Source organism: Carlito syrichta, unplaced genomic scaffold (assembly GCF_000164805.1).
Source record: "Carlito syrichta isolate Samal-C Ts95f unplaced genomic scaffold, Tarsius_syrichta-2.0.1 Scaffold303106, whole genome shotgun sequence".
Lineage (NCBI taxonomy): Eukaryota > Metazoa > Chordata > Mammalia > Primates > Tarsiidae > Carlito > Carlito syrichta.
In genome coordinates this window covers 482,759-497,748 of record NW_007247202.1, presented here as the reverse complement: position 1 = coordinate 497,748, position 14,990 = coordinate 482,759, and the positions used below count along the sequence as shown (strand labels likewise).

At 35.9% G+C, this 14,990-nt stretch overlaps 1 protein-coding gene across 1 annotated transcript in view; it reads left to right on the top strand.

The window, feature by feature from the left end:
• The window catches only part of LOC110595611 (sperm-associated antigen 16 protein-like), a 253,236-nt gene that overhangs the window by 209,431 nt on the left and 28,815 nt on the right, over positions 1-14,990 (top strand). Inside the window, exon 3 of the mRNA XM_021712154.1 lies at positions 5,044-5,109. Within this exon, the coding sequence (XP_021567829.1) occupies positions 5,044-5,109 (66 nt within the window). The remainder of the gene's footprint in view (positions 1-5,043; positions 5,110-14,990) is intronic.

Sequence of the window (14,990 nt, the reverse complement as noted above, 5' to 3'; positions counted from 1 at the left end):
ACATGAGAAGAACAAGGTCACATATATAGCTACACGAGAGCAATCAAGGTAGAGAAAACAGAAAGTTCAAAGGCAGGAATATGCTAGGCCAGCTAGAAAACAGGAAGGTCAGTATGACAACTTTATGTTTTTATATCTATATTTACTTGTTTATTATCCCGACAGGACAAAGGAGGTTTCTGGATCAGAGATCAAACCATTTATTTACTCACAGAGAACAGAGAAGATTGTGTTGACCTTCTATTCTCCAGAATAGAAATTCTCATTGTGGGGTTTGCAGGTGGTAGAGCGTGGAGAGGGAGAGGGAGCGATGGGAGCCACCTTGTGGGCACAGAGGGGTTATATGCCATGGAAAGTCACCCCCAAACTATTAATATCAATTTTCCTTCTTTGATCCAGGGAAAGGCAAGAGAGAGAATGAGTGAGAGAGACTGAGAGAGAGAGAGAGAGAGAGAGAGAGAGAGAGAGAGAGAGAGAGAGAGAGAGAGAAAGGAAAGTTCTCCAGACTTACAACTTCTGGAATGTAAATAAATGCCTTAGGGGCCTCTGGAATGTGAATAAATACCTTTAGAGGCTCCTAAATCTTTCCAAAGTTCTCTATCTTTAATGCTGCTATTCAGTCACTCTTTAAGCCAGGTGCCAGAACTCTTTGCATAAAGATCCCTGACAGTGAAGAAACATGAAAATAAGCAAAGAACATAGGGAATGAGAAGGAAGAGTGGTAAAAGATAAGGTCAGATACACAGGCAGAAGCTAAATAATATAAAGCCTCGGGACCTTGCCAAAGAGTTTGGAATTTATTCTGAGTGTAATGCTGATTTTTTTTGAACAGCTGTATGCAAGAGCACGGCATGCTCTGATTCTGGTTTTGATTGCTCAGTGGCATGAGAACAATGGCTGGGAGTGGGGTGGCTCCTGCCGCGGTCGTGTTCCATGGGATGAGGCCTGCCGCAGAGTGGCAATGGCAGAGAGTGACACAACTAGGCAGAATAGGGTTATGTTTTGAAGAAGGACTAGATACAGTGGGTGAGGGTTAGAGCCGGGGCGGGGGAACAAAACCATGTATTGCCATTCCCAGGTTTTTGTTTGGGCTTTTGTTAGTTTGAACAGCTGGTGATGACATTTATGTATTACAAGGGGAAGGATGTAGTGAGAATCAAGTTAGGCAGTTGGAAGCAGTCAGTCAAAAAGTCTCCTTTTGCTTATTATTGCTGACATGCTGTATCAGACGAGTCACCAGCAAGAAACAGGTGGCGCACAGAGTAAAACCTGGTTGAATGTTTACAGAGGTAGGGGAGGGGGAGGGGAGCCAGCACAGAACCCCAGGACTCTCAACGAGGAGACGTCATCACTACTCTAGATCTGGAAAAAAAAAAAAAAACAGGGGAAGGAGAGCATTACAGGACATGGTATGAGTGTTGCCATGAGAGCAGAAGCGGCCTTGTATCCATCCTCTCTCCTTCTGCTCATCAAATCCTTCAGGTACTTTTCTATGGCTGAATCCCACCAGAGCCCAGAGGGCCTGAAAGCCCAGGTGAGGTCATTGGTAGAGAGCAGGGCATGGTGCAGGGCAGGGCCACATGGGAAACGGATCTGAGAGCAACAGAAAAAGCAGCACCTGTGTCCCATGACCTCTGTAGGGAGGCAAATAGATACTCCGATTTGGAGCTCAGTGGAGGCAAAGGTGGAGATGTTGATGTGGAAGTCCTCAGCATTTCAATAATATTTGCCTCTGATATTAAGAGCTAATATTTATCAAGCCCTTACTTTGTGCTGGGCAATATATGAGTGTTTCCCATGCACCATTACCTCAATGAATTCTTCTAAAAAGCTATAGGCCAAATGCCATTATTTCCTTGTACACAGTAGGCAACTGAACCCCAGAGAGGCAAAATAATTTGTATAAGATTACACAGCTACTAGGTGGCAGATCCAAGAACTAAGTCCAGGTGTTTCTACTCATAGGGTTGGTGATAGAAACCATTACTGCACACAGCTTCTCTTGTCTGAGAGAATCAAATTCTGAAGCAATGCATTTGATCACATGATTTTTTTTTTTTTTTTTTGGTGAACTCTTTTCTCTTTTTAATTTTTTTCTATTCCTTTGAAAGAAAACAATTCTGACAAGAATTCATCAAAGGAGATATTCCAAATATTCATGTCCCAGTTTGGGTATTGCTTTTGATTAGACTGTTTGCAGGCTAGAATATTAGTAACCCTCATATTCCCTATACCACAAAAGAGAGTAGATTCACTTTTATCTTGGGAACAAAGCTGGATAGAAAAGCTTTTTTAACTTTTTAAATTCATGAAACATTTATCTTCGAGTCAGGTTTTGTTATAGCAGCACAAATGTGGCCTGTCAGCATTTCTTTTATAACCCCCTATTTCCAGGGCTTTCCGAGCATGCCTTAGAGATTCTACTTTGAATTAAAACTTGGCATTCAGAATTTAAATTTTAAAAAAGCCACATTTTCCTTACCAATTAATCAAATCGTTTAGAGATTTTCAAGTTAGAAGGCAACCATATGCAAGACTTTTACTAGTACAAAAATATTTTAAGACAAATTTGCTAATTTAAATCTTTGTAAAATTATCAACACTCACTATACAAGTATACCATATCACTGTAAGTTCTCAAATAAAATTAACTATAAACGTTTCTAAGATAGCATTTTAAAAAGTATTTATTACATCTTATACTTTGCCTTTTTGGCTTTGTAAGTAATTTATTTCTACTTTGGGAATTTGGGTGGTTTGAAGTTCTCAAAATAATTGACTTAAAGTTGTAGTAGTATCAAGACACTAAATCAGTATAGTAAGGAGGTGGAGGAGAATCCTGAGAGAATGACAAAATGTTTCAATGTATTTTTTGGAATTTAAAGATATGTGGGGGCATTTTGCACTCCGTAAACAAAGATTAGGAGCATAAATTGAGTTTGTCAATAGGTACTTGAAATTAACTTGTTGAGTACAATGGCAATAGTGAGGACTAAATAGAGTTTAGTTACAAGGCCTTTCCAACTTTGTTTAGTTCGGAAGTATTCCATGAATGACTGATAGCAATGAGGGGACGTATTGATGATGATCCGTCTTTCATTTCTCATTTTAGAGTCTTTTCTGTAAGCTTTCTCCTGTCATCTTTAAGCCTAAGTAAATTCCAGATAGTAAGTGAAAATAGATGAAGACTCTGAGGAAAGCTATTCTTCTCCTGACTGACTCCTTTCCAGCCACATTGGCTTCCTTTTTGTTCCAGAAACAAGCTCTATCTTTTCTTTCTACCTGAAAAACTTTTTAGCCACGTGGAGTGGCTCGAGCCTGTAATCTCAGCATTTGGGGAGGCAGAGGCGAGACAGTTGCCTGAAACCCAGGGGTTCGAGACCAGTCTGGATACTTGGGGAGACCTCATCTCTACAATAAAGTCAACAATACAAAAAATTAGCCAGGCTTGGTGGTGCATGCCTGTAGTTCCAGTGACTTGGAAGGCTGAGGCGGAAGGATCATCTGAGCCCAGCACGTTGAGGCTGTGGTGGCTATGAGGGTGCCTGGATGACAGAATGAGACTCTGACTCAAAATAAATCAATTAATTAAAAACAACAACTTTTCCTTCAGATATCTGCCTGGCTAACCCCCTTAGTACCTTCATCCTTAGTATCTTCCTTCTTTGCTCAAATCTCATCTTCTGAGTGAGGCAAAAATGGATCACTCAACTTGGTAATGTGATTTGCCCTTAGCCCCCCAGACCCCAAACTCATGATATTACTAACCCTACCTGACATGTTCTTTCTTTCATGTGTATCATCTTCTAACACACATTATGCCTTTTTAACAAACTATCTATCACCCTAACTAGAATATAAAGTCCATGAGCATTAGTTTGTCTATTTAATTTGTTGGCATATCCTTGGCACCCAGAATTGTGCCTGGTATATATTAATTGCTCAAAAATATTTGTTGAGTGAACAAATTGTTAAATGAGATCCACATTTCTAAGACCATAGCAAGAATCTCCAGACAATAGTCCATACGACATTCTCTGTCTCTTCTACAGACTTTGGAGATTTTCCTACAATACTCCAGAATGCCCTTTGAACATTGGTGTCAAAATGAAAGATGCCACATTTAGATATTCAGATCTGCATTATAATGTGCTATGGGTCCATCTTTTCTGGAAACATTTAAACTGAAGCTTGGACATTTTTGGAATTAATTTTAATTTTAGCTGTTGTTTGGAAAATATAAGCTGAATGGATGCATATGGAGTATGCTTTTCACAAAACAAATGCTTATTCTGTATTTAAAAATACCACTGTATATATTTCATAATATTTGTGTGCATGTAATGATATTAATGCTGAACTGTGGAAATTACAATGTGATTCTATATTTTAAAAAGAAAAAGAAGGACTGTCTCCCCCTCACTGCTAGCAGTAGTAGAACGGCTATGCTAAAAACAAGAGTTTTCTTTTTAAACATATTTTTTATTTTAAAATTGTGGGGTGCAGTTGAGTTAGGTATACAAATATGCATTGTTTAGGCACCCTTGTTGATAAGGAGTGTCCCCTCGTCCCCAGACAGATATTGACTACCGTTAAGCCCACCTCCCTTCCCCTCCCCTCCCCCCCCATAGTTTTCCGCCACTGTCAATCCTTTTCTTATCATATTACGATAGATGTTCGTATGAGTAAGAACATGTGATACTCAGATCCTTGTTAGGAGTTTTCTATAAGGAAATTAGTCCTTGGTCCCAGGGCTTGAAATCTATGCTAATTGTGAAAGGGAGTGAGAGTGTAACACCAGCTCAACTGAACAGTAGAATTTCAGTGTAGATACAAGTACTGTGGCACACTCTTTGATATAGCTCTGTATGATTCTGAATGGTTGACAGTAAAAACGAATATATTTTCTATCATGATTATTTTATTTTATTTTTTTAATTGGACTAAGAAAGTTTTTTTAAAATTTAAATAAAAGCATCTTTCAATTCGTTTTCACATACCCAATGGAATTTATTTGATTTTATTTCTGCTTTGTCTTCCTAGGGTAAATGTGAGCAGTCACTTTATGGTCACATGCATTCTATCAATGATGCCACCTTTGCTCCTAGGGTGAGTTCAATTCTCCCAGTAAATTTGCTTAATGCTTCATATATAAATTCATTTTTCTGATACAAATTTCCAAAGTAAAAGGGTAACTTAATGGAGTGAGAAGGAGAACAACTTTAGTAATTAATTATAAACAATGGGAAAAATGTGTTGACAGAATAGGGTTGCAGATTTTAAAGTACACGCACACACACACACACACACACACACACACACACACACACACACACAATCACACCACTACATAGGGGTAGGAGTGACAAAAAATTCTATTGTATTCAACTCAACTTAAACATACTTTTAAGAGCCTATTGTCTGACCAGGTAAGCTTGGTGGCTCATGCCTATAATCCCAGCACTTTGGGAGGCTGAGGTGAAAGGATTGCCTGAGCCCACAGGGTTCAAGAACAGCTTGGGCAACTTGGCAAGACAATCTCTACAGTTACAAAAAAAAAATAGCCGGGTTTGGTGGCACATGCCTGTAGTTCTACCACTTGGGAGGCTGAGGCAGAAGGATCGCCTGAGCATAGCAGGTCGAAGCTGCAGAGGCCATGAGTGTGCCACTGCACTCCAGCCTGGGCAACAGGTGAAACTCCAACTCAAAAAAAAAAAAAAGAACTTTTGTCCAATTTGGACTTCAAAAAAGTAAGTAGGATATAGACGACATTAAAACTTAATGCAAAAATCATAAAAATTATGAAAGTGCTTGAAAAGAAATTTGAAAAATAAAAAACAGTTAAAGAAATAGGAATTTTCTTCAGTTTACAAGAGAACAAACTTGATTTGACAATTTTTCAATTCCTTATGGATAGTTTCAAATATGGGTTCCTTTATAAACTGATGATAAAACAAAAGTGTTTTATCTGCAGCTTGAGAAATTTATTCAGCTGTAAGGATGATTTCACCAACAAAGTAAAGTGCTTAAACATTGCTCTGAGTTTGCTATAGTTTAAACATATTCCCCAAAGCTCATATATTGGAATCTTTATCCCTGATACAACAGCGTTTGGAGGTGGGGTCTAATAGGAAGTGCTTAGGTAACGAGGGTGCCCTCCCTCATGAATGAGGAGCTTGAGGCCATGGGTTAAATCTCTCCTCACTCTCACACCCTTTTGCTCTTCCACCTTCTGTTATGGGATGCCATAGCACCAAGGCCCTCACAAGATGCTGGTGCCATGGTTTGGGACTTCCCAGTCTCCAGAATTCTGGGAAATAAATTAAAAAATAAAGAAGTACCCAGTTTGTGGCAGTCTGTTATAGCAACACAAAATGGACTAAAACAGTTGCCAAGTTAATTAAGAATGTCTTTAAGGTTCAGATATTAATCATGGAAGGATGATTTAAGTTTGTTTCTTCACAAATGAAAGTGGTTTGACTAGATAGATGACCTCTCATGTCCATTCAAAGGCTATGATTTAATTATATCTAACATTTTAATTTGTCTCAACATTCCCAGTAGAGTGAAAATCTTAATTCTATATTCTATTTCTTTTCCAATTAGCTGAAAGAGAAATCTGATAGATTACTTACACTGGACTTCAAAATGATAGCATATGCAAAATTCTGTTGCTATAGTGCTATTATTATTATAGAAAGAGGAAAAATATTCACTAAAAATTATATCTACTGAGGGAATGTTGATTGCTCCAACTGAATTTGTGCTTGTGTCATTGTCAGACCTAGGGATTTTAATAATGGATTAAACCACAATTATATGTTAGTAGATTTGTCTTTGTAAAGAATTCTATTTAATTGACTGTAGGGAGCCAATTAGTTGGAAAGTATTATAATATAGATTGGTTCTAGATACTGAGTAAAATTTTATTTCTAGCAGAATATAGAAACATTTAAGAACTATGGATTCATGTGATATTAGATAGAGTTTTATGCTAAAACGCTATTAAGTGGCTTATAGTTTCATATGCTCTAGGAAAATTAAATGGAAGCTAAAATGAAGTAAACTAGAATTTTTAAAATCAGGTGTTTTATTTTGGCAAACAATATCATAGTTGAAAAAAATGTCATTTGACATTCTAAATAGTGAATTTAATAAATATGGAAATAGTCAAATTAGATTTATTGAATTAGCAATCAAGGGAGTCATACATTAATTACACATATTTCACAGGGCAAGATGTTGACTATGAAGTCCAGATGTCCAATGTCAAAGATGCTGACCGGTTTTTGTTTGCATGCTTTGTTCATACCAAGACAACATTGTGCTAAATCAGCATTTCAAAGCCTCATTAGAATTTTCCATTAATGGATATCATTTTTGCTACAAATATGTATTAAGTATTAAGAAATAGTGTTTTGTTACAATGACAGACATTTTAAAGTAATCTTTGGTCACTTATATTAACTGTTTTAAAAATTGTGGTTTATAACACATGCCTGCTAAGGAATGTCAGGAGGTTGGGAGGTAGCTGGGACTGCAGAGCAAAAAGAATTCCAAGCATCTCTTGAAGACAGCACAGGGACACAGATCACATTCAAATAAACAATCGGACAAAGTTGTGATTTTTAAAAAATTGTGTTATATTGTGCCTATATAGCAAAGACTTTAGTTATTCAGTATTAACGTTTCTGTTTGATGCCTTTAGGGATAGGCATTCATGTCACGTTACTAGCTTAAGTAGCATTTAGCTATTTAAATGAACATGGTTTTAGAATAATTCTACAATTTCAGGTTTGTAAACAGCAATCACAAGTGTAAAATTCAGGTTATCTGGTGAGCAATCTAGATCCATAGAAATAGGAGTGATGTCCGCAGGATACCAGAATAAGAGATAACCCACTCATGTCTCCTCACAACAAGAAGAATACTACACCCATCTCCAGACAAAAGTCTATCTGCAGTAGCTTTGAGATTCAGGTAGGAGGTTTAAAACCCCAGTGAAGCCCAAGACCCAAGAAAGTCATTGTGAGAGTGCAGATCAGCACTCAGGTATGTTCCCAAGTTCAAGTCCAGAAAAGGTCATATTCCCCAAGGGGCGTGGTTACATCCCTGTTTGCTCATGTGCCTACAGCAAAACCATCTGACAGGGAGTCCAAGAGGAATTGCATTGGCTAGTGCCTCAGGGGAGAGACTTGTCTGTCCACTGAATATAGTTTTGGCAATGAGCCTAAAAGTTGTCCTATAGCTTGGTGTCAGGATTCCTTAACTGAAGTTCAAACTCAGAATTGCTTGCACAAGAACATGGAGGGAGACCATATTCTATAGCCCCAAAAGTCTGAGCCTTTGTGATAAGCTTGCCAACATCCATCCTACAACAGATCCTGAAAGAGCTTAGTCTCAGCACTGGCACCTCCTACTACATTTGGGGAGCTATCCTATCCATACAAAGGTCTGCTGAGGGATACACACCTGTCAGAGCCAATGAGACAAACTCATCACCTGCTCTCATACAGCAGATCCTAAGGGAGCCAGTCTCAGCTCCAGTCCCTCCTGCTGCAATTAAGGAATGACCCCACCTGTACTGAACATGCTGGGAGACACATACCCGTCTGAGCCAGAGACGAGTTCACTAGCTTCTATCCCACAGCAGATCCTAAGGGGAAAAGTCACATTTCCACCTTCTCTCAATGAAGTTGGGGACCTATTCCACCCATACAGGGACCAGATGGGAGGTGTGCCTGTTTGAGCAGAGAGCTATGCCAACTTTGGAGCCTATACGGCAAATCTGGGCTGAGAGGGTCATCTAGTGCTTGAAACTCATAGCAAACTCATAGCAAACTTGGGCAGAGAAGGCCAGCTAGTGCTGAGACAACTAAAGTAGTCACAGGCTCTGATAATACAGCAATTAGTCAGTTGAGGTCTCTGGAAGACCCTCTGGAAAAGGATGATCACAAACAAAGACAGACTGTGAAGACTAGAATAAATACCCAGACCCTCCATGTGCAGATATTGTCATGTGTCCACTGGCATCAAGAACATACAGGGTAATATGACCTCACCAAACAGAGACCAAAGTGATAGGACACCAAAGACCAGAGCGATGGAGACATATGATCTCTTAGGCAAGTAATTCAAAATAGCTATTTTTTTCAAAACTCAACAAACTTCAAAAACACAGAGAAACAATTCAGAAACATGTCAGAAATATTTAGCAGAGAGATTGAAATAATTAAAATTTCAAACAGAAATCCTGGAGCTGAAAAATATAACGAATGAAATGAACAAAAAAGACACACTAGAGAGCAAAAACAGCAGAACTGATCAAACAGAAGAAAGAATAAGTAAACTTGGAGATAGCCTATTTGAACATACACAGAGGAGAAAAAAAATAAAGTAATAAAAAGAAATGGAGAAGACTTACAGGATTCTAAGGGACAACATCAAAAGAACAAATATGTGGGCTAATGGGGTTAAAGAGGGAGTTGAAAGAGAAAAAGGGTAGAAAGCTTAGTCAAAGAAATAATAATAGAAAACTTTTCAAACCCAGGAAATATGTACATGTCCAGATGCAAGAAATTTAAAAGTCACCAGTTAGATTAAATCCAAAAAAGAATACACCAGGATCTATTATATATAATTAAACTCTCAAATGTGAAAGACAAAGAGAGGATTATGAAAGCAGTGAGTGAAAAGAAGCAAATACATATAAGGGAGAGTCAGTATGCCTGTTGAGAGACATATCAGTAGAAACCTTTCAAGCCAGGAGGGCATGGGACAATACATTCAAAATGTTGAAGGAAAAAAAAATGCAAAAGAAGAGTATTGTATTTTCAAAAACTATCCTTCAGAAACAAAAGAGAGATACTTTCCCAGGCAAAGAAAATGTAAGGAAAATCACTGTTCCCAGTTATGTCCTGCAAAACTATTTGAAAGCAAAACCTTTAAATTGAAAAAAAAGAATGCTAATGTGATTGTTATTCTAATACTGTAATTGTGTATGTAAAACATTTATATCTTTCATATGAAGACAAAACTATTGAAAATAATAATAATTAGTTAAAAGACAGGCAAAATAAAATGTAAATTGTGAGGTCAAAAATTCAAAATATCACTTTTTAAGTCTTTTCTTATCTTTGTAATCAAAGTTAACTTGTTTCCAGTTTTAAATAACTTATTATAACTATAGAATATTTTTGAAAGCCTCTTGTTACTACAAAGCAAAAGCCTATACTAGATACTCTAAAAATAAAAAGCTAGAAATACTGGAGAAAATCACTTAACCACAAAGGAATATTATAAAAGAGAAAGAAAGGAAGAAAAGATCTACAAAACAACTAGAAACTAGAAAATGAGAGCAGTAAACACTTACCTATCAGTCATTACCTCGAATGGCAATGGGAAAAATTCATCGATAAAGACATAGAGTGGTTGAATGGATAAGAAAACAAGACCCAATGTATACTGCCCTCAAGAGACTCATTTTACCTGCAAAGACACGCAGAGTCTGAACGGTAAGGTATGGAAGAAGATATTCCATGCAAATAAAACTCAAAAGAGCAGGTATAGCTTTATTTGGATCAGATAAAATAGACTTTAAGCCAAAAACTGTACTAAGAGGCAAAGAAGGCCATTATATAATGAGAAACAGGTCAATACAGCAAGAGGATATACAATTATGAATCCATATAAACCCAACATCAAGTACCTAAATATATAAAGCAAATATTCATAGAACTAAGGCAGAAGTAGATTTCAATTACAGTAAGGGATTTTAATCCACATTTTCAATGAAAGACAAAAATCATACAGACAAAAATCAACTAAGAAACATCAGTGTTAAACTACATTTTAGACCAAATAGACATAACAGACATTTACAGAACATTCCATTCAATGACAACAGAACACACATTTTTCTTAACAGTACATGGAACACTCTCCAGGATAGATCATATGTTAGACCACAAAACAAGCCTTGGCAAATTAAATAAATATAATTAAATCATATCAATTATCTTTTCTTACCACAATGAAATAAAACTAGAAATCAATAACAAGATAAATTTTGGAAACTATACAAATACATGGAAATTAAAAGGTGTACTCCTAAATGATCAATTAGTCAATGAAGAAGTTAAAAAAAAAATTTTTAAATTTGAGACAAATAAAACTGGAAACACAACATACCAAAGCCTAGGAATACAGCAAGAACAGTTCTAAAAGGGAGGTATATAGCAATAAACCCCTACATCAAAAAAGTAAAACTATCTTAAGTAAACAACCTAATGTTGCACCTCAAGGAACTAGAAAAACAAGAACATATTATATAAAAAATTAACAGAAGAAAATAAATAATAAAGATCAGAGTAGAAATAAACAAAAGAATAAACAAAACAGAATTTAAAAATAAAAGAATTGGTTTTTGAAATTTATACACAAAATTGACATTTTGACTAAGTGACCAAAAAAGAAATGATTCAAATAAATTAAACATTTAAAAATACATTATAACTTATACCAGATATGACAAAGTAGCATTAGAAACTTTTGTGACAAGTATATATCAACAAGTTGTAAAACTTGGAAGAAATAGATAAATTCCCAGACACATATGACCTATTACAATTGAATCATGCAAAATAGAATACCTGAACAAACTAATAACAAATAAGGATTTTAATCAGTAAAAAAATGTCATCCACCAAAGAAAAACTCACTTTGGCTACACATTTCCATTTTTCTGTATTGTATTCAGAGTTGAGCCCAATAGCTCTTCCTTACTGCAAAACCTTATTGCAGAAGCTCCTAAACATTTCATGATAGTCCTAAATAAAGTTTGATTTACCACTTAAAGAAACAAAAAACAAAATAAAACCAAGAAAAACTCAGAAGTAGACTTCACTGCTGAATTCTACCAAAGATGTAAAGAAGAGCTAGTACAAACCATTTTCATATAATTCAAAAAAATTGAAGTGTAGGGAATTCTTCAAAATGCATTCTATGAGTTCAGCATTACCTTAAAGCTAAATCCAAACAAAACAAAGAAAACTATAGGCCAATATTCCTGATGAGCATAGGTATAAAAATCTTCAACAAAATGTTATCAAACCAAATCCAACAGCACATGAAGAAGATCATTCACCATGATCAAGTGGTATTCATCCCAGAGATCCAAAGAATGGTTCAACATGTGCAAATCAATACACTTAATGCATCATATTAACATAATAAAGAAAAAAAGTATGATCATCTCAACCTCTAGAAGAAAAGCATATTATAAGCTTCAGCATTCTTTAATGATAAAAACCCTGAACAATTAGGTATAGAAGAAACATACTATAACACCAGAAAGGCCATATATGTCAAACTCATAACTAACATTATATTGAACAGGAAAATCTGGGGTTAGACAAGGATACCTACTTTTACCACTTCTATTTGACATAGTAATGGAAGTCTTAGCCAGAGAAATTAGGCAAGAGGAAGAAATAAAAGGCATCTATGTTGAAAAGAAGGAAGTCAAATTGTCTTTGTTTGCAGATGGCATGATCTTATATGGAGAAAACCCTACAGGCTCTATTGAAAAAACTGTTAGAACTAATACATTCAGTAAAGTTGCAGGATAAAAAAATCAACATACAAAAATCAATAGCGTATCTAAACACCAACAGTGAACTATCCAAGAAAACAATCCCATTTACAATAACTACCACGAACAAGCTAGGAATACAGTTACTCAAGGAGGTGAAAGAACTCTTCAATGAAAACTATAAAACACTGATGAAAGAAATTGAAAAGGACACTAATAAATAGAAAAATGTCCCATGATCATGAATTGGAAGAAGTAATATTGTTAAAATGCCCATACTACCTAACGCGATCTAAACAGTCAATGCAGTTCCTATAAAAATATCAGTGACATTCTTCACAGAAATAGGAAAAATTTCTAAAATTTATATAGAACTGCAAATTACTCTGAGTAGCCCAAGTAATGCTGAACAAAGAGAATAAAACTGGAGGTATCATACCATCTGGCATGAACATATACTACAAAGCTAAAAATTTTGAATGTTCTCTTTAGAAAGAAATGGCACATGCTTGAGGTGATTTACATGCTAAATATTCTGATTTAATCATTACACAATGTATACATGTGTCAAAACCTCACACCCATCTCATAAATATGTACAAACGTATCAATTGAAAACAAAATAAAACCTATTTATTTTTATTTTTATTTTATTTTTTGAGTTGGAGTCTCACTCTGTCGCTCAGACTGGAGTGCAGTGGCCGCTCCCAGCCACCGCAGCTTCAACCTGCTGGGCTCTGGCGATCCTTCTGCCTCAGACTTCCAAGTAATAAAACCTATTTAAAAGGACACATGGAAACAGATACAGTAAGCAATAATTTTGTACGGCTCTGAAAACTATGTAAAATTAATTTTATTTCTATGTTATAATAATAGAGTTCTGATGTCTTCACTTCTAATGAACTTCTCTATTGGAAGTAGATATTTCAAACCTCTTTTTAAAGTAATCTGTAATGAAGCATTTTAGGAACTATGAAAACTATTAAGTCCTTATTATAAAGCAAAACCAAAACCAAAAAAGAAATCTGACAGTAATTGCTGGAAAAATATTAGTAGACATAGATTATTCAATGTAAGGAATAAATTAAAAAACAAAACAAAAAAAATGATGTGAAAAAATACATACCAGGAAAATGAACAGGGTATCCCTATGGAAGGGAGTTTTAAAATTTCCAGGAAGTTAACACAAGTCTGTCTGGGATGGGGATTCCATCGGGCCTTCCGGAAGTTCTTATTGGAGTTTTTCATGTCCCACATTATTTTTATGTTGCATTCTAGTCCCATGTTGGAATTTCTTTTCACGTCTCTGTGTTTCTTAACTGCTTTTTATATTTTCTATGCTTCAGTTTTCTATGTTGCATTCTGACCAAGTTTTTCATATCTGTCATATAATTTAATAAATCTTTCTTTGGCTGGATCATGCTTACTTTTAATCCTTCTATTGAGGCTTTGTATTTCAGTTACTACATTTCATATAGAATTTCTATTGGATTCGTTAAAAATTTTCCCACCCTTGTTTCATTATGTCTAATTTGATTTTAGACAAATATTATTTTTCTTACTTATTGATTTATAATTTCTATGAATTTTGAATGGCAGAGCTATTTCTACATTTCTTATTGTTTCAATCATATTGCCCAAAAGCTTCAAGAACATTTTCTACTCAGCCATTCCAATACGAATTCCATATTACAAGGTCCACTAAAACTGCTCTTGAGTTCCATATTGTTATGTCCAATGGCAATTTCTTCATTATTATCAGACTTTACTTTTAATTATCACTTAAATGTTCTCCTCTCCTGAGTCTAGAGAAATAAAATATCCATAGGCACTGCTTCTCAGCCTATTGTGCTGGATACGCCTTTATAACTTGACTGCTAAATATTAAACTGTATCAAGACTCAAATGTAAATCTTGTAATCTGCGGATTCTGTTCTTAATTCATCTCATTCAAACCTGTACCTTTTAGTTTCATTTATATGCTGATGATTTTCAAGTAACTCCCACTGCGACCCCCAGATTCACATGAGTTATTTTGCGTCTTGGCCTACATATCTGTAAGATATTTCATTAACATATGTTAAAAATAAAATTTTTCTTTTTTTTTTCTTTCTTTCTTTTTTTTTTTTTTTTTTGCCTTTCATCAACCCAGCTGATTCCTTTCCTCACCATATCATCTTAATAAACATCATTCTGGTCAGGCTTGGTGGTTCAGCCTGTAATCCCATCACTTTGGGAGGCCGAGTACAGTAGATTGCTTGAGCCCGGGCACTTGGCGAGACTTCGTCTCTCCAATAAATCAAAAAGTTAGTGGGGCGTGGTAGCACACACCTGTAGTTCCTGCTACTTGGAAGGCTGAGGTGGAGGGATCACTGGAGCCCAGCAGGTCGACACTGGG